The 21,361-nt window shown below is 38.0% G+C and overlaps 1 protein-coding gene across 1 annotated transcript; it reads right to left on the bottom strand.

The window, feature by feature from the left end:
- Positions 1–1,716: 1,716 nt before the first annotated feature.
- On the bottom strand, positions 1,717–14,949 carry LOC145233179 (uncharacterized). The gene is made up of 10 exons (XM_080097854.1): positions 14,292–14,949; positions 12,733–12,871; positions 12,046–12,120; positions 10,025–10,132; positions 8,290–9,104; positions 6,661–6,808; positions 5,083–5,229; positions 4,038–4,165; positions 3,633–3,867; positions 1,717–3,494 (listed from the first exon to the last, which is right to left on the bottom strand). The coding sequence occupies exons 1-10, from the start codon at positions 14,322–14,324 to the stop codon at positions 3,478–3,480; spliced, it is 1,845 nt and encodes a 614-aa protein (XP_079953980.1). The 5' UTR covers positions 14,325–14,949; the 3' UTR covers positions 1,717–3,477.
- Between the last annotated feature and the right edge of the window lie 6,412 nt (positions 14,950–21,361).

Here is a 21,361-nt window from a genome sequence, read left to right as displayed (position 1 = left end):
CATATGCATTCAAGTTGTATAACAAAGTTGTGCCTTTCACGCCGCTTGCATTTACAGGGTGATTAATAACGTCTTTAAACGATCTTACTCTTCAGCCTCGGTGTCAAAGGAGCGGCAAGTTTTGAAAAGTATGCCCAACACTTGTTTTTTGCGTATAGTTTCATCATTAGGCTTTTCAGGACTTTACTGTGCTATCTACGTAAAATCTTTCTCTAAGCTATGTAAATTTTACAGGCAATAGTATTGATTGCGATTCCATACGTTGTTGGTAAACAAACTGGCATAACAACTCACATTTGCATGCGAGATTTTTAAGTTAACTGTTTCATAATTTATTACTTGCTTAACTAACTTGGGGGTTGAAAAGTTGTTACCATTGTTAAAACCACAGCTGACCGTCCACATGAAACTGCTTAACTGCTTGAACACCGAAACCAGTATAATGTTATGCCCTAGAAAGGGGAGTTTCTAATGTGCTCTCGCCCCAAACAATTCAAACTTAAGAGTGCTTTAAAATCATTTAAATTGAAAAGTAATTTTAAGTCGAAGATATTTCACCAAAATCAGGTCAAAGGTTACCGTTAAAATCAGACAAAGGGCAAAAGTTAATGGACAGTTGGTGGATTTATGGCTGGATTTTCCATCACCCGTACAATTATTTTGCCGTTTGGACATTTGTGGGATTTTGTAGGTGATAATAATCTCAACAGCAAATAATTGTGTTAGGAAGAAATTTAGGCTTCATCGCTTTAGTTTACATTCGTCGTTTTGTTAATGTAAGTGATAAAACATAAAGAAACTCAAGATAGCCCGAAACCACTCTTATTTTGTATCATAGACTTTTTGCAAAGAATGCTTTGTATCGGCTGATTAATGCCAGGGGTGTGCAACCTGAGGCCCGCGGGCCAAATGTTGCCCTTGATTAAAAGTTGTGCGGCCCGCAGAGACGCTTGGATTTCCAATGTACTGACAAACGCATCCAACTATTACATGTTTTTGAGCAGATTACTGCGCCCGATGCTATGTTTCTGCGATCTGGCAATATGTGACCAGACTAGAATCAAATGCGAATTTTACTTGATAGTTAAGCATATTTGGTAAGCAACAAAATAAAATCACCTTGTGTTATACACAGGTGCGGCCCGCGATCTAATTTTGTCAATTGCATTGGGCCCTACAGTAACAAAGGTTGCACACCCCTGATGTAAGCAATTGATAACAGTATTGTTTTGTTTTCAATCGATTTGACTAACGGCTTGTAAAAACGTATATGTTATGTTGTATGTTCACGAACGCAAGTATTAGACATCCCACCAACATCTCATTCCTATGAAATATTGATAAGAAAAAATCACGATCGTACATTTTATCAGTAAAACAAAAAGTTTAATTGCACGTTGTGGAAACAATGAAACGCGACAAAAAGATGGAACTTGTAGAAAATGTACCGAAACAAAAAAAGATAAAAGTGCAGAAAAGAAGATAAGGAGATCTACCCAAGTTGATTCATTCCACGATAGATTTTCTGTTACGCAACAGATCTAAGATCATCACAATAGTGTTTAAGAATGTGTCAAAAATACACAGGCTTGCTCTCTAGCCCCACAGTGCGGTTGCTAGATTGGCGAATTCAGCCCGCTTGGGAGCGACGCAAAGCAGAAAGGTCAGGATGTACCGTACAATTAAATACCTTTACGGCAAGTTTTTGAAATAGAAACACAACGAAACAAGCTCGTCAAAGCATATCGAGAAAAATACACACAGAAAAAATAACAACTGCAAGTACAAAATCCACAAACGAACAACAAATTTTGGTCCGTGCGACTTGGTTGAAAATTAACACAAGGCGCCGTTTATTCTCTTAGAAAGTTTAAAGCGCTTTATCAAGTTTTTTGCAGTCAACCGTTGATAAGTTACGGAAAACGTCTTATTGGGTCACCTTCACTGCGCGAAGGATCATACGCCAAAACAATAGTAGAGGAAAGTTTTACCAACTTGAAATAACTGTTGCGGTTTAGGTTGATCGTCAAACCATTGCAACAGCTATGGAAACAAGATAATTTTGATCACGCAATTAAAGTAGTGCAGAGAATGTTGTTCTGGTGATTAATACGATTGAAAGCTAGCATCCGGTTTGATTGGTTTGAGGCTAGAACTGTATGAGCAACACAAAAGGTTTGATCAAACCTATACAAAAATATGGATGGCGTAACTTTGTTCGTACGTTATTGCGTAGTGACGCCATTGCGCAATAATGCGTAACATAAAGGAGGATGTAATTTACAGTGAAAAGTTATCTTACATACGCTAAGAGAATCAGAAATGGTAACAGAAATGGAAAGTCTTTTCTCAGCCCGAAGAAAATTTTACGGCTACAGCAGGTCAATACATTTAACAACGGATTTGTTTACATCGTGTGAATATACATCTTATGCAGCATATGTAAAGTCAGAATCGACGTTGATCGCATATAGGTAGTACTGCTATAAACCTTGTTGCATTGACGCTAAATATGGTTAGAGAACGCTTTTCGCTTTTGTGGCTGACAGTACAAAATAATTTGAAAGAATTTTCTAAAACACTTTCAAGCGTTTATGCAACAAGCGATTATAGCAATACCCAAATGTACTATGTTCTCCACATTAGTGTACTATCACGCGTCCTAACTTCGCACCACAACTACATATAGGTAACTACAACTTGCGCACAATCAACACATGCACGCAGAAACAGACCACTGCAATGCGATTTGGGCAAAGGTCTGATTTGGCATCACAGACGATTGGTACCATATCTACAAACTGTATTATATCCCGTGGTATAAGTGAGGTAAACATGGGAATGCCGAATCCTGTGCAAGAGACGCTGTTTGGTGTGACAATTTATGGGTATGTTAGGCGTGCATAAGGCGGGTATCAAAGAATTGACTGGCAATTCAACCCTATGATGATATACTACATAAAGATTTCTCTTTAGGTCAGTGGTCAAATACTGGATAATGAGTGTTACAAGATTTTCCACTTTCAGTATTATATGAAACGGTTTGTTGTGATACTTAATGTTTAGTAGAATGTATTAAACTAAAGTATTCTCATTTTTTTTATTTCCACCTTACCAGATAGGCTCTTTGCCCAACACGAACAATGTCCATGTTGCAAATCCTAGTGACCTAAAAATTTTGTACTTTTGTGAAAATCCAAATCCATGGAGTTTGAAAAGCTTTTGTGCATCCTAAATATTATTCACAGCATAGGCTTTAATTGGAAGACAAACAACATGTAAAAAAATAGTAGGATGTGACAAAAGTTTAGGTTGTGAAATGTAAGGTCGGTGTTAAATAGAGTTTTCTTTGATGGTTTTGTACAGAAGATGTACACATAAGTGTGGCGCTGCACTTGTACTCCCTTGCGCGGCGCCACTCGAATGGTCTGGCATGCAGTTGTGACGTCACAAATGACGTGTTGATGTGACGTGTCGTCAGTGGTGACGAAAATCTGTTAAACGCAAAGTATTAGATTTAGTGGGGAATAAAAAGCATTTTGGGTGACATAGCTCAATCGCACAAAGGCGTTTTATAAAGTTACTATACACTCTGAATAAGCAACACTCAACACAAACTGGGCAATGCTTACCACAATTCTTGAACTCGAAGTCGTCCACATACACCGCACTGCCTGGTGTTAGTGTCCCTGGATAGCCTGCCCTTAACTCCACTTGGAATGGTTTGGCTGTATCCAGGTTAAGCACGATGCTTGATTTCACCCATTTGTTCGTCTGCAGCCCGTGAAACCACCACTGTTTCACTAGAGGTCGCTGTGAGTCTTTAATATCCGAGCCAATCACCAGGTTGATTTCGAGACGTGGAATCTGAAGTTTTTTAAATGTTAATGTACAAACTGCAAATTTAATTTCCTCACAAATTTGCTGTGCGGCAAAACGAAAGCTAAAAAACTTATATTTTGCGGTAAACTACCAACATATAGTTGCACTCAAACGTCACCAATTACACAACCACAAGTTTACGTGTGATCACTTACCAGCAGCCCTTTGATGTAGTAACTGAATGACAGGTCACATGAGCAGTTGCTATTGGCAATCACCAGAGGGCTTCTAAAGTGAGTGATGGAATTGTCGGTCACTGACAGGTGTAACCGCTTGCCGGTTGCTATGACAACAAATTATATATAACTGTTAGCAACAGAATGTGTTGTTATTGTTCGGTCGCTTTTCAGAAATTAGCGATGCCTATACGGGTAAAATATAACTTTTCTTGGCTAACTCTGAAGCATTAATGTACGACTGGTGTGTTTTCTTGTTATCATGGATGTCTATACATTATATACACTGCTGTGTGACAGATGCTGTAACAATCACTCATAGTTGTTCAGTTAAATATTAAAAACAACGCCATGTAACCAGCACAATCAATTTGTTTCAACACTCAACAGCATTGAAAAAAATAGAAGGAAATAAGGGATGTTTGTTTATTACGTCACAGTCATGCGCACAATAGGGCGAAGGCGTTACGTTGTCCCGAGGAAGTCAAATTAGGGTGAACTCGTTTGATTTCAAAACAGGAATTCATTTGCGTCATAGCATCGCTTTTGGGTTGTTGATATATTCAATGTGGAACATCAACAACGAATGTTCAGAAAACTTAAACGTAAATAATCTCTGCACAAAAACATAGAATGATTGGTTGCCTAAAAGCTAAAGTTACCTTTTATTGTTTAATGTGTGCATGTACTTTTTTTTAAAAATGGCCCCTGCTTCTAACATTAACAATGTACGCCAACAATCTAACATTAACATCTAAGTTGGCAAACAAGAGATTGTAAGTTCATTGAGGTTTGTTTGTTTTGTCGGGTTCAAAAGCGTTGCTTGGACTAAAGCCTGATCCAGCATGAGCCATTAAATCTCATTTTAACTTAAAAGGTCATTTAAGTTGATGGTAGTAGGTCGATTTAATTTCGACATAATGGCAAAAAGCGAACATGAACGAGGCTGCGAACGAGTTGATGCTTGGAGTTTGGGGTTTCCATTCAATGAGCGCAAGTTGCTGATAGACAAGCAATTACTCACCATTGTAAAAATCTCCTTCGTGAAATTTCCATGGCTGCATTCCGAATATTTCGCAGTTTGTAATGGCGCAGTGTGGTGTCCAGTTGCAATAGGTCGATTTGTTGTCGCTCGTTTCAAACTTACAGTCAAGAACAGCAGGAGATGCACCTGTTAATACGTTTACAGTTTTAACATTCAAATCTTTTTACAAACGAAACTAATATTCTTATTAACCACTAAAATCCAGCACATCAAAAACGAATACACAAAAAATGCATCATACACGAACTTTAGACACAGGAACAAATGGCAACAACACACATATAAACACATGAACATATACATTTAAAACATGAACATATACATTTAAAAAATCTCACAGTTTCCTTCTATACCAGCGGTTCTTAACCTTTTTTGTCCACGCCCCCCTAAGGTGTTTGTCGGGCACTTCACGCCCCCCCTGAAACAGGCAAAAAACGACAGTTTTTTCGAACACATGCAGCAATGGAACTACCAGAAGTTTGTTGTAAACCAGGGATCACCTAATTACGGCCCGGGGGCATTAAAGATTGTGCAAACATTCATAATACATTTTAGTTATAATTTTACCTGGAACAAGATTACAAGGCATAGTATCATCCAAAAGCAGTTTGTTACGTCACAGACAAAAGCAAAGAATAGTAATTGTGTGCGAACAATTGCCTTTTTAGTTCTTTGTGGTAGAATAAACGTGCATTAGTTGGTATGTGACACTTCTATAATTTTCATAATTTTACAATCTGAATACAAATAAGATTGTGGGAAGACATGAACCCTTTGCGGTCTCGTCAATATCACCTCGCGAGCGCCAGTTTGGGAAAGGCTGCGTCAGGGCTTGTAACCCATGCGTGATTGTTAAACTTATCCGGCCCGTAGTTAAAAAAATTGTTGACCCCTGTTTTAAACTGACAAACTAAAAACTTTGCCACGTATGTCATTACTCAAAATTTGTGTTACGCCATAAGGCAGGGGTTCTTAACCTGGGGTGCACGCACCCCCAAGGGGTGCGAGAATTGTTCCTAGGGGGTGCGGGGATGCTGAATCATTGAGGTTGGTTAGGTCTATTCTATTTAAGCAATTACAGAAGGGTGAGCGAAAATTGGTTAGTGATTTGAAAGGGGGTGCGAAAATTGGTTGGTGATTTGAAAGGGGTGCAGCAAGGAAAAAAGGTTAAGAACCACTGCCATAAGGTATTGCATCATCATATTCGTTTCTTTTTAAAAACGTTTGTGCTCGCAAACAATACACTACACTTGCAAAATTAATTTTAGGGCGAGGTGAGTCCAAAGTTAAATAAATTTGTTAAATAAAAAACATTTCCAAGGGGGGCGTGAGCCGAAAGTTAAATAAATTTGTTTATTTAATTTTTGGCTCACGCCCCCCTTGGAAATGTCTGGCGCCCCCTAGGGGGGCGTGCCCCCCTGGTTAAGAACCACTGTTCTATACCCAAACAAGTTACAAGATATACCTCATGAAGGACAAGCAAATACAAAAATACTGACAGATGCATACGAAAACAGAACAAACGTAGCTTAACATTACAAAGATATTGAAGCTTACTTTGTGTGCATTGCTCGTTGAGGAGTTCGATCATTAAATCATCAAGAACAAGTAAAGGGCTTTTCGGCGATTTAAGATTTCCTTGCAAAAGATAGCAGAGATGATTGGAACAGGATCCGTTATTTGGCACAACACCTTCCACTACAATCTGCAGCAGAAAAATTGCTGTTGCATAAAATGTATTGTTTTGTTTTTTAAAACAAGCACATAAAGCGATTTGTAATATGGACAGAATTCAACCTAAACAAACACAAGCACGTTCGAATCAAACAAAGGTGCATTCTGCATTAATAAACTATTATAATTCGTTTGTTGGTCTTTTGTTTAAGATTCTGATAAAAGCGTCCCAATAAAAAAAAACTAGGCGAGCTGAGGGCGGAAGTTTTAAGGTCATGGGTTTGACGATGAATGGCAGCTGACAGGTAAGTGTACAGTAAACGAGTCAAAGATGATTCACGTTTCCGATAAACAAAACAACCGGAAATGCTTCATTCGTTATTCATGATTCCGCGTTTGTTATCCAATGTGCACTTTCAGCGTAAGTTTACAGGACGCACAAATTTAGACATGCTTATTTTGTACTATGGTCACGCCTAAGTTTTGCCAAACAATGTAAATAGCTTCATCGGTAAACTCCAATGTAAAACAATATATTTACAAATATGTTTTTGTTTAAACTGAAAACTAGCATTTTCAGCCTTTAACCTAGTGAGCTTTTGTTGCGCAATGTCGTCATAAAGGTTGGGCAATATGTTTTTTGAGGTGGTGTGGGAATCGATTTTGCTGCACGCGTTCCGCCCAGGGATCGAAGCTTATCCACTTACAGAAATTCCCTCCTTGCCAAGTCGTTTCGTGGTGTTTTAAACCTAGGTCTGGATGTGTTTATTCTAGCCCCGGCGCCCAACGGTTTAAAGGACAAAAGGATTTACCACTGAAGCGCACTAAGCGCTTTACAGACCAGTTTTTGAAACTGACTTTCTCTGACATTTTCAGCGATTTGTAGTCGAACTTTATCAACGTAAAAAGGACCATTTGTTTAAATTCCAACCAGAAAAAATAATGCTGCGCATTTTTATATTGGCTTAAAAGTTGTTATTACTGTAAAAGATCTTACTTTTATGAATTCGTTCGTTTGAATTTATATCCAACGTTTACTGATTTCGTTTGCAGAAGTGAAAGTGGTATACTAAAGTTTATTTGTAATGGTTTCACAATTTAAATCGATTGGTTTGGGTCGCTAGTTTATTTTCAAACGTAGTGACGTAAAATATATTGTCATATGACGATGTCGTTGACTCGTTACACAATGAAGGTAACCTCGTATCTGTTACGTCATTGCGATTTTGGTCTGACATTAGATTTTATCTGAGAACAATCTTAGAGCTAGAGAAGGGCGGTGGACATTAAAAATTTATGCGACCTTCGCGTTGTCGTCAAACTGATTTTCAGACAAGCCTGCAACATGTATTGCGTGTATCACTTGGCACTACGTGTAGCGACTAGCGAGTACCAGCGTTTTGTCGCAAATGCGTAATATTCTAGCATTTTGAAAGCTTGTGGACATACTGTTCACAAGCGGTACTTTTGATGCATGTTGTCAACCAATGTAGAATTGCAAATTCTACTCACCCTAAAGTATCTGTAGGAAGCAGGAATCGCAATTTTGTAAGATTGATATTGCCATCCATTTGACTGACTCGGGTCCATGATTTCTGCCACCTTTTGACCCATATTAGGTGCGGAGTTGGGTCCAGAGTCCTGGTGTGGAACCAAATAGACCCGCACATACGGTCCCATGCATTTGATCATGTACCAAAAGGAGAAAAGCACGTGACTTGAACCGCCTTCGATGATTGGTGAAATGAGAATCGCACGTGAACTGCTTGAACGCTGATTGGCTGTGAGCGCCAAAAACCATGTGTGAGTTTCCTTCTGTCGTAATCCGCTCTCCACGCAGGAATGGGAATCGACGTGTTCAAACACGGAGGTCGTTGAGTCGCGAAAGCGTAGCCAATCGCACTGCAGGGAAGTCTGGTTGACGATTTCAAGTGAGCAGAGACTTCGTTGTCCGCGAGTCAAGCGCGCTTTTTTAGGAGCCATGGCGTCCACAAACTGACGCAGATTCTCAAACTTTGCGCACGCGGTTGATGTAACAGAGGCGCTTGCATTTTCAGTGACAATTCTCGTTTCAGATGAGATCACCAATCGAACCGATGTACTCGACGGCACGAACTGAAATGCGCAGCTCTGTGACGCATCTAGTGACGTCATCTTCGTGACGCCCGATGACCTGACGACAAAGACGTGCATCGGGGAGTTGGAGCGGAAATTAAAGGAGAAGTGAAAACTGCAGATGCCCTTTCGTGGAATGAATTCCGGCGAAACAACTATTGAAGTATAACTGCTGCTGTTCCCGGTCACCAGTTTCACGGCTGATCCCCAGGCTAAAAGTAAACATATAAATTATGACAAATGCGAAATTGATGGAAGACTGTAGTCTAGAAAACTGATTAACCTTCTATACGTTATTCCCCAAAACTTCTTTGATAAACTAGTATGATATACATCAACTGTCTAACTTAAAATCGGAGTGACATTGGCTTACGTGTTTTGTGGTGAACCCTGAACCGATAACGTAGTTACATTTCCTATTGGGCCAAAAAGGTCGTTCGGAAAGGTCAGACTTTAGAGTCACAAATTTCGAGATAACGCCATCAAACCTATACCAGGAGATTGAGATACGATTTTGATGGAATACCTTTCGGTCATCCGGTGAATAGTGCTCCAAAAGAAATATGTTTTCCCCAGCGAATTTACGTTATTATGCGACAGCACTTGTGTTCGATACATTAATCGATACAACCCACTGCTCTGTGGGTTGACAAAGCGTCAAATTTTGTGGTGCCATCTGGAAACGGAGGAAGTTAAAACACTTTTAAGTTTAGAAGTTTGTACCTCTGCTAATGATTAAACATCTAATCTAACCAGCACGGCAAAAATATCGTTTTGACGTGTATCGATTAAATTATTATTTTTTGTTACCATATGTTTTCTATCCAGAAATCCGCAGTAGAAAGCTATACTCATCGTATTGAATATTAATATCAACACAACATCAGACATACAAAGTGTGGTACCCTGAAAATGCGTTAAGACGAGTGTAAACCAAAATCTGATCAAGGAAACCACTAATTTTTAACTGCATTTGGACTAATAATAATCGGCTTTAACTGTAGTCAGACATGCTCCACCAGGCGAACTGACTGCAAAACCGCATGTTTGATGTAACTGGTTTCCGACGTTTACAGGCCAAACATTTTTGTAAATTGTATAATCGCTTTAAAAGTGGTATATCCCGTTTTACCTGGAGACTGAGGTGAAAACGTTCTCCATGCAGGATTCTCACTTTGACCACAGCTCTCCACAACGCTTACAGCAGATGAACATGGGTTGTGAAATTGTTTTGATGTTTCTGTGCAAGAAATAAAACTAAATGTGATAAAAGTTTTTTGTGAACGCATTTTAAGAAGATAGCATTTAAATTTTCAATAAACTCACTATGTAAGCAAAATGTGAGGTTACACGGTAGAGTATACCACAGGCAGGTGAAGTCCGTAAGTGGTGTCGGTTTATACAGCAACTTTATAGTTGTTTTGACTTTATTTCGTAGTCGCAAAACACCTTTTGACCTGTTTTTTTTTTGGTCAGGTGCAACGATAAACAAAATAGCGGAAACTTATTGCAGAGGAAATAGGGACAGGATAATCTCATCGGGTCGTAGGATGGAAGTATGACCTCATAGGTGAGTTGAACATGACGCAAACAGGCTCAACGAAATAAATACAACCAGTAACGCTTGAGCTTGCTGCAAGAATCATAACTACCGCAAGTAGAAGGTTCCAAAAATGTTTTTAAAAATAACATTGTCAGACATAAAAGTCTACTTGATAGTAAAGAAAAGTTAAACATTTCAAGTTAATGAGAGATGATATCACGCCTTAAGCGCAAAAGGACAACAGTGTCATTTAGCTTAAAAAATGCAACACTTATTTGTAAAATGCAAAAACAGTAGTAAAACCCGATACTTTAATATGCAAACTACCCACAGCAAAGTAATTGATCCTAAATCTGCCGTACTTATTCGATGCACATGTATTTGCATGTACATGCTACATCAGTTACAATGAACGGATCGCTTAACTAATCCTCACTGGTCGCCGACTGTGATTGACAGTTCAAACCAACATATCTGACCTGAGATATATTGTTCCTAAAACCTTGACAGCCAATTCAGCAGATTGAAACTACCGATACACCGCATTAAGGGTCAATGTTTACATATATGCATCTCTCATTTGACATAGTGTATTTTACTGCTGTGTCGCTAAATACAAGTGTTTACTGTGAAAGATGTCCTGGGGTTTGGTGGTGTGCATGGCAGCTATAAAAACTGAATTACATTTTATTTGGAACCAAAAGGAGTGCCATTAATCACGTTAAAGTTGCTTATTAATTTCTGTTTTGTGTTTTTAGCATGGAAAGTGTGCCGCGAACAACAATTTTGTGTTGTTAGTGTGATAGAAGCAGAAAAAGTTTGGGAACCATTGGTGTATATTTAGCAAAGGTGCTTGTGTTGAAAACTTGCATAGCAAAAGACTCACATCATGTGCGAAAGCTGTCGTTTCAACTAGCTAAAAATCCAGAAGCAACGACTTTTTACTTTACAGACACCATTTAAAAGCATAGGCCATGAACTCAATGTAATGACCTGATTTTTGCCGACGGCTTACAGTTACAAACAGGCATTCAATTGGATCATAATTACTTGCCTCGTTTAACGCAAATCGATCTTATGTGGTCGTATAATTAGTAGGCTCATTTGCCTCAAAGAATAGGCGATTACAAAGTAAATAGGTCATGTTAATCCATTGAGCTGGCCCACTAACTGAATGACTTGCTAAAATACTGGAAATTTGTCAAAGAAATAGAAAAACTTACTCTGTAATACTCGTTATGTTCAACATACTAAGGGAATAAGTAGGTAAAAAAAGTACCCGACTGAAGAGATACACTGCAGCACAAATAGATAGACCACACAGCACAATATTATGATCCACGACTGGTGAATCACTTTTAATCGTTGTTTTTTTTTCCGGCAAACTAAGGTACAGCATCAAAAAAGAATAAACTTTAATTATAACCACGAGATTATGCATGTTTACTGTGGGGGACTGTGTTTGGGTCGGTGCGAATTGTGGCATACTATAAATGTTTTTGCCTGTCGACTGTCGTAAAAAAACGACTATAGTTCGAAATTACAATAAACCCGCGTATATCCTCTCGATCATAACGCTTCCCACGTTTAAGTTATATAAAATAACTTACCCAAAGTTATCGTTTCGTTAAGGGAGCATAAGAGTCCGTTGTTTTGAACATTTGCGCTAGGGTCTTCCGGACGCGCTGTAAAACAACGGTCAATAATTTTAAACAAACTTTCCAGTATGACATACACATGTACATCAGTATGTGGAAAGTATAGTAGAGAATTCTTATTTATAAGGTTATTGATTGAACCGAATTAAAGAGAGAAGTGTTCTGCTTGGCGAAACACTAAGAGCTCAACTAAACATGTTTGGGCTATTATTCCCTTACACATACACGATGGACTAATTAAAACGTTTCACATTTATTTTTTTAGAGCTAAATGGATTCAAATTTTGACTTTATGATTGCATGAAAAAAGTGCCAACAGTTGCCACGAAACCGTTTGACCATTTTAATACTTTAAATTGAACTTCACTTTTTAAGTGTTATTGATGGAAATAAGCAGCACCCTGGGCTTAAAGGTCAGTGTTTCATATTTTGAGTGGCGGACATGTCTTACCCCATTATAGTCACACGCGATAACGTAAAATAATGCAAAACATAACTAAGTTATTTTATAGGTGGTTTCGGACCCAAGGAAAATGGTCACTGACTAGTCACTCGTGTGTTTTTGCGGAGTCGGGATTGAAAACACGGGTATAAGTTACCCAATTTTTAACGTACAAACAAGTAAACCTGAGCACTTACGTCTTAATGCTACAGCTATTACTATGAGGGCAATCAGGAACAGAATACAGGCGACGATGAGACAAACTAACAAACGTTTGGAAGCCATTGCTTTTTGCTTCGTCCGCTTCTTGGCAAGGCTGTACTCAGTTGTCAGATGCTAAAAAATAAACCAAAAAATGTGTGTTGTTTTGCACTCGATAAACTTACAGCAAACATAACACAGATACACTGTAACAAGTTTATAAATGGTTTATTTCCTAGATGGTGGGCGAAAACCAAGGCAACTCGTAAAAAAGTAAAAAAATTGGACAACACCGGTCAGAAAAAGTGCCTAACTGCAACAACTAAAGGCAATTTCAAATAAATTTCAGTAAGTTCAAACGATTTGCAAGGAAGTGCTACTAAAATAAGAAACTTAGCGTGATGAAAATAATATAATTAATTGCATATAAATAAACGTCACTTATTAGGCAGTTCAAGATTGCAAATTAATTGATGTACGCACGCAGACAAACGTTTCTAGAATATTTTGGGAACGATTTGTTTGTATTTTCTACGCAACGCCAACGTCACTGTGTAATGTGAATACAATGAGCGTTCAATTTAGTTGCTTTAAATATACATGTTTCATTTATCACTGATGATGACAATTGTTTTTGTCGAAACGTTTACTAAATAAAATGTCTACGTTTTATTCTACAACGCTGGCAATTATCTTTTTTAGTAAACTTGCATATGTTTTGTTATCATTAGTTTGAGCGGATTGTCTGCAAATACATTTCAAAATAAATGATTGCAAATAACTGTGTTTATATTTATCAATAGTCATAAGTGCATAAAAATACAACGATACCGACATACAGAAAGACAATGTTCGCAAAACAGAGAAATAATCGTTCTCAAGCTCATTACGCTTTCGACGACTGTTCGTTTTTCTCTAACCGGCATTTTTTTGTTACTGCATTGTACCAAAATCTATTTGCAAATTAATTTGTCGTTTGTGTTCAGAAAGTCTATTGTTCAGTTTTGACTCCACCGACACTAGATCGAGACACTACCCATTTTCGTTGGTTGAATAAGAGGTAGCACAGCCTAAAACGCATGTGCGTTTACGCAGAAAATGACTGTCAGCGAATACAACTTCCACCTAACTTGAAAATCCGTATGGGACGTCTAACAGAGCAATAAGCGGTTTAAACATGTGCAACACAGAGCCTGGAGAGATGTTAGAAAAGTTGGTTTATTGACTTGCTTAAAGGGGGATTTTTCGGATGTTTCTAGTTCCTCGGTACGTCACAATGCCCGGCATGTCACGTGGGTTCCATTCATAACTTGATTGGGTACTTTCCTATGGAATTCTCTGTTTCCAATATACCGGTATGACAGGACATATGTCAAAGTAATTACCCTCTAACGTTGTTAGGCAGCTAATGACAGCGCTCTCTATAACGACGTTTGACATATGAAGCAATTATTGTGTAAGATTGTGTAAAATGTTCAAAGTTATTCAAAAACCTGTTACAACTCCCAGGTAATATAAACACAAGGGCGTTTCCAATTAATGTAATGTAGCTTACATTTTCTACTCTGCCATTCTCAACCATTTCCATGAAGTTGATTGGACTGTAGTTGACGAAGGACCAGAAAATAAACCAACTAATTCCAGGGTGATTTCAAAGCCTATTTTTTATTGTAAACACATCCTGCAAAACAATAACATTTGTCAGTTACCACACGACTTCTACATGGTACATGGTTTTCGAGAGCGACCTGAGTTGTATTGACAAAATTGTTTTACAAAACAAAAACAAAAGCGATTGACTGTTTAAACTGGCCATGTTCATCACGCACATAAACAGAGTAACTGCGACGGTCAACTAAAACAACTACGGCATACAAGCTATTCCCCTGACCAACTAAATTACCGTGCATCAACGTACAAAGGTAGCTATTTGTTTATGTTACGTTATTTGACGCATTGTAATGGATGCGTCACTCACTACGAGTTACAATGTTCTTACAAGCTCTCTGCGTACAAATCCCTGCGAGGACCGATCGGACATTTCTAATGATAGAGGCGGGCCACTGGGCGATCTCACATGACCTTCTTTAGCGCTAATTTAATCCCAACGGATTTCGTTTGAGGATTTCATTTCGTGCATGTCCACTTGGGTGAACATAGTTCAACAAAAAAATTATTGCATATTACCGCTTTAATTAGCAAAAACGTAGTTAGAAATACACGCATAAATGCAAAAAGTTGCGAATTTTGCTTCTTAACGCGTGTTTTACAAGCTGTTACAATATTGGAAAGAGTATAAAATAGTTGTTTAAAAGTAACCATACGAAATATTGCAAATCCAAATAAACCACACAGTTTTGCATGAAAAGGTAAAACTTTGTTCTTTAATTTCACAAAAAAAGTTTTAGGTTTATTACTCTTGCCCGTTGCAGCACCAATGCCCATAACGCGACGTTAATCTAAATGGTGTTTTATTTACTTTTGTACACTTTTATTGAGTTTTTATCTTGTGGTTTTATAGTAACTGAAGATGCCTACTAGTTAGGCGAATATATATATTTCACGACATTCATCGACTGATTCACTGCATAGTGTTTAATTGCGCTATAAATAAGAAAAATGCAGCACTAAAAAGTGGATAGTTACAATGGATGCAAACTAAAAATTAAGTGCGCAAAGACCTTTCCTCAATTTTCATCCGCGAAATTTGCAAACAAACATAACGCTGCGGCAACAAGTAGCAGGCGATGATTTCGAGCTGAGGCCATTGGATGGTTGCAAATTACGCTGAAGCGCAAGATTTGACAGGAAAGACTCTATGTTAGCTAGAAACGCCAAGTCAATCAAGCCCGCGCATAGCATCTACCTTTTGTCCCCACGAAGTTCCTTTCGAGCAGCAGGCCTATCGAGTTATTAGCTTTGCAACGAAACTTTACAACGATCGAATCGCTACATATATTAACAGTTTGAATTCCAAATACAAACTACAATTTTGCTTCAACATCTCCATGAAACCTTGATTATAATAAGGCCTTTTTTGAAAAAAGTTTAGCTGGTTGAGAAGCGGTAACGTTCTGCGCCAACCATGATGATGTTGTTTTGTGATCGTAAGCACACAGGAAGTAAACAGCTTTCAACGACGACAATTTACGTGCGTTTTTGCGGACGCTGTAAATACAACTTACCCCATGTAAAGGTCAAATCATAATTTGATTATGAAAGCAAAATACAGGTTATCCTGTGATCAAAAGTATACAAAACAGTTCTAGACTTTTATGTAGTCCAAAGCTTTGAAATCCTTACATAACATTCCTAATTTAGTCTAAATACGAAACAACAAGACTTCGGGACACTTATATCTAAGCCAACGTGTCATGTTTATCAAAATTGACACCACATAGTATTAGCCATAAGTTAAAAAAACTTAACTCCATGCTGAAGTTGTTTTGCATAATTTGTACATAAAAAACAACAAAAACACACAGAATCAGTCCTCTAGTTGCGAAAATCGCATTCTATCCTGTGTAACAAATATAGCCTTCGCTCAAACAGAGGCAGTGCAACAAAGGGTTTGAAGTGTTAAGAATAAAACAAGTTCCACTGCCATTTAACACGACTTCCAACATCTCCGGCAAACAGTCAATGCAGGTCTCTATTTGACAGTTGACGCGTGTTCAGCGCGAAATCTGGAAGCAATATTCACTACAGAGATGTAACTTGGTCGGACAGCCGCTTGCAAATAAAGTTCTTGCATTCAGACACGACCGTTCGGCTAAGCAAGTTATACATACAAGATGCATTTCAAAACGCCTTGTCATTACGTGACAGAGAAACGTTTTAGTCCCTGGTTGCCAATTACTTCACGACAAACTGGACAAAAGACTTGACAAGTACATATTCGTTGTTCGAAACAAGAAAAAATCTTTCTTGTCGACTGGTAAAAAAATTAACATTACTGTCGTAAAAAGTGGGTTTAGAGTCAATTTTCGGAAAAAAAATCTTAAAAAATTTATGCCAGCAAAAGGCCAAAAATACATATCTGCAGGTAAAACTAAAGCACAGACACTTATTATGTGATTTGTCAATAAAATCAGGCCACACCATGCAAAGACTATATTCACAAACTGGATACATAAAACAGCTTGAACTAGTCCTGAATGTAGCTTGTTTAGCTATTTGCCAATGCAGTTAATTTCGCAAGTGAAATCAATTACCCAAAGAACTAATCTTGATTACACTGGCAGCATCAAAGAAATATTCCTTTTGGATCAATGCTTGGACAATGGACATGACGTCACAATGAGTTCAAGCCATAACCTAGTTCGTTTTCAGACTGCACTAACAATTCGTGCCTAGATAATGATTTAAGAATGAATGTAATTGGGAAGTATTTTCCATACATAGTCAAAAGCAGATTATGTGCTAAGAATTGGGCCTAAAATACTTCACGGACATTAGTCACGGACAAGCACAGTTGTAAAATATATGAGGATACTTAGTTTGGTAAGCAAATCTAACTTTCACCACAGTATAGCCTACTTTTCATAAGACAGTAACACTTCAAAACCTTTCATCTTTCTTTTTTGTGTTAGATACCACAAATTATTTATTGCGTTTTTTTAACCTATAACGATAACCAGTGCTTTACGAAACACAACATTGTGTCTTTATGTTTTTGAAATCTGTCTGACACCTAAACACGCACTGTCTTCTAGTTTTAACTTTGGGCAAGCAGACGCATGATGTCGGCTTCAACGCTCTGTGCTCGCGCCGACTGTCCAACTAACTTCTGCTGTCGGCATTACAGCACAGCACCAACCACCGACGCTGGTGTCCCGGTATCCGCGAAAGAGTGATAACTCGTAGGCCGGGCGTTTCCGACAATCGCTACGTGCAGATCGATGATTGCAATTCCACGATAGCAAGCGGAGAAAAACGCGCGCCAAAATGCGCTACTAACTGAGCCCACGGTAACGTTTGATCAATTACCCAATTATTTAATCCTAATACTCACATACAACCTTAAGCCTTTAGTAAGTGCACGCCCAAAATTGTAGCAAAATTCTAGACTGGGTGAATTGTTAGTGAAAACTGTTTTTAATAACATACAAAAAGGGTACAAATCACCATGAGGAATATAGTACGTTAAAATTTGGTCCAAAAACTTTTCTTTAACAACACAATAACACGTCTAACCAGAATAAAATTCTTACATATAGTAAGTTGGCCTTCTGCACTTCTAAAGTTTCCAACAAAGTTGAACCTTATGCCTCAAAGCAACAAATCCAAAATTAAAAATTTTCTGCAATATTTCTAAAATTATTTTGTGACTCATTATTGCGTCTGGATGCATTTCCTGTCAGTACGGAAATTGTTAAATTTACACAAGCTCTGTTCATTCAAAACTGATCAAACTTGAGAGTTACCAACAAAACACAACTAAAACTACTCCCTGGATTAACAAAAGTTGGTACAGTTGCATAAACTGTGTTATTATATGTTACACAATCGCACGTAAAATGTCATGATTATGAGTCACATGCCAACGACGCGCATTGTACTAAAAAGTTCACAAAACACCACAAGTGATGAAACAGATCGCAGTCACAGTTCTAACTTTACTGCGGTGTCAAGGATATATTATGACGTCACAATTTGCATGCTGATTATCAAAGTGTTGCGCTCTTAATCCAGCGAAACAAGCATCGCACAAGCCTTGGCTGCTGAAACACTAAAAACTGGGTTACCAGTGTGATAAAGGTATTAGTCATATCCTACGAAGAAAGGTTAAGCTTCCCTTGTTTTCTTCCTGATACATAACGAAAAACAAAGTAATGACAGCTTATCTTTAAACAGAAGAAACAGCACTAACTTCGTACTACTTACTTCCACAACGCACTTGAGACCTTTCTGTCACATTTTCTGCACAAAACATGGAAAAATGTTTTACCAGCCTATAGTACACAACAATCGACTGACTGTTGAAACTATTTCGAGCGAGTTTGGGGAACCACGCCGGTAATCATAAATAACGCTACATTATGCGTAGAGGAAGCCAGGCAGTGTAAAGCAACACGATTGCCGGGCATGTTCGTACCTAGATCGTAGCTTAAATAAAACACTCCCTATTTTTACCTTGAAATAAGTGTTTGGACTATAGACGTTTAGAATTAAATCCAAATATCTTGTTATTTCTGGTTTGGAGGATGAAATGTTTGCAAATACATTAGGCTGTTGAACACTGTCCGTAGTTTCTTTATACATGTCGCAATTAAAAGTTTCACTTCCCTACGTCACAGAAGGATACTCGTCATTTTGGACACTATTTTTAGTCGTCATGGCGGAAACACACAGTAAGCTAGCGGACAGAGGGAATGACAAACGTGAAATACGTCATATTTGATGTCTTCGTTGCCGTATGCAAGTCAAACAACCTCCCGCAAAATATACGTTTAAACCTAAATAAAATCATCAAACAATCACCGTTTTTAAACCAAAAGTTTCGGTTTAAGTCTAATTGAAAGCAAATAAAATTAAGACAGTTTTAATCAAGGTCGGTAAAAATAGCCATAAGCTTTAGATCCAACTGTATCGATCAATCGTTTTGTTTTATCCGACGAGATACAGCAAAAATACGTTAGATAACTCCCCAAATTCCATGTTTTTATGAGGCAATTGAGAAAGTTGGTTTACCCTGAAGTGGTGATTTAACTCACCTTAAACAATTCCACGTGACCTGGTAAAAGTACGTGTAAATGATCATTAAGACGCAATCAATTATTGATGACCATGCGATTTGGACGCCACTGCTTGCAATTCCCCAAAGTCATCCCTTCACCCCCGAAAGCCGGGAATAAAATTCAGTTTGCTTTTATTCGCTCCTCATCGTCTGTCGAACCTTTTTTAAAGCCGATTTTGAAGTTGTTTACTGAAGATGTATTAGATGTTTATGCATCATCCACTTGTTGTTTAAACTTAAGAAAAAAACATCAATCGTGAAAAATCAGATAGCTGTTTACAATGTCAAAACAACCTGAATTAGTCATGAAGAGCGAACAGGGGCGACAGAAATGTCGTTTTCGTCGTAACGTAAATCGATGGCTATTAGAAACAAATTTAAACGTAATTCATGGCCAACACATTGAATCACGGAAACGTTGTACATTGCGACATTTGGCGAATATTGAAACACAATTTAAACGCTTAAAAACGAATAAAAAGGTTCATTTTTAGAACGTTAATCATCCTTATACCAAACGTATCAATCATAAGCCATTTTTTTGGTTTATTCGATTTTTGTGCAAATCGAATTCGCTGGTTTTGATAAATTGACTTCTTGGCACGTCAGCAAGTCATTTAAAAAGCTTGCTTGAGGCTTCTGCAAATTTTCGTGACTAACTCTTGTCTACAATTTCTGGCAACGGGTAAAGCGTGTTCCACGAGGCTGCTATTTTAGAGCTTCAGTCGTGCCTTGCAAAGGACTGAGACCCATTAGCGAGTCAATTTGAAAACAAAAATAAGTAATTTTGACTCTTTTGACGTGACCTGGCAAGGGCGTTGAAGATCATGTCAAATTTGGGAATTTTTCTGCAGCATGTCCAAAATTTAGTCCACAAATATTGTTACACGAAGATGTCCCGTGGCGTTCGTAAAATTGTTGTTTGGTTCGTTGTGTTTCAATATTTCATTCTAATATCCCGCTGCGTGGTTACTGATGAAGTGCAGAAGTTTTAGGTGGTCGAAACATTATCTCCACATATGTACTTTTGAAAATATTTTTGGCTGAATCGATCTTTGCTGTATAAAATAGCTGTTATTGCCAACAAGAACATAAGCACAAAAGAAGTCCTTACCATACCATTGGTTATGTGCAGTCTTAGCTTTTTTATAATGTCATAAACGAGTATACTTACATTAACGAAATATATATGTATATATTAAATATTATACGACGGCTTTTTCTTGGTTAATGACCGGGATCAGTTGCACGTGTAGTACTACACATTGCATTTCCTTAAATATTACATGCTGAATTCTACATTTGTGAAATGCAAACCCCTGGTTGATCAGAAAATGCCGGAGGAAATGTAGCCTACAAGATTTGTTTTACAGCCGACTACAGAAACAGTATTTTTTTACACCTTATCGAACAGAAAATACAAGTGATTGCCAATGGAAAATAAATTTGATAATTTTGAGTTATCTAACGGCATTATAAAGAAATGGTTACTAGGTTATTTTATCCCACAAACTTTCACAAAGATCTTGTTTGTGACGTAACAGTGCAAGTATTGTCGTAAAACACCTTTTACTTCCCAGCGGCTATGGCCCTTAAGTCCAACCAATATATTGTCACGCCAAAAAGTTTAAGCCCCTAGTTTTCCGGCAAACGCTTGGGCTTTTTCACGAAATGTTTGATCACAATACACGTCTTTAAATGGATGGTTGTTTTCGAAGGACCACGAAGCTATAATCAGCGGCATAAAAACACGACATTTCTCAGTAGGACTAAAGGTCGTAAGTTGCCGTGTTGCAACATCAATCACTTTATTCAGCACGCAACTGAAGGATAGTGTGACAGCGTGTTAGCTTTTGGTAGTAATGACTGTACTAAACATGATATGT

The sequence above is a fragment of the Phallusia mammillata genome, chromosome 6, assembly GCF_965637545.1.
Source record: "Phallusia mammillata chromosome 6, kaPhaMamm4.hap1.1, whole genome shotgun sequence".
Classification (NCBI taxonomy): Eukaryota; Metazoa; Chordata; class Ascidiacea; order Phlebobranchia; family Ascidiidae; genus Phallusia; species Phallusia mammillata.
The sequence above is the reverse complement of the archived record's forward strand: the minus strand, read 5'-3'. Positions and strand labels throughout refer to the sequence as shown.

Coding starts and splice junctions, on each gene's coding strand:
- LOC145233179 (XM_080097854.1), bottom strand. CDS start 14,324: ATGGAAATGGTTGAGAATGGCAGAGTAGAAAAT. Junction 9,105..10,024: donor GTTTTCACCTCAGTCTCCAG/GTAAAACGGGAT, acceptor GTTTACTTTTAG/CCTGGGGATCAGCCGTGAAA. Junction 4,166..5,082: donor CGAAGGAGATTTTTACAATG/GTGAGTAATTGC, acceptor TTGTTGTCATAG/CAACCGGCAAGCGGTTACAC.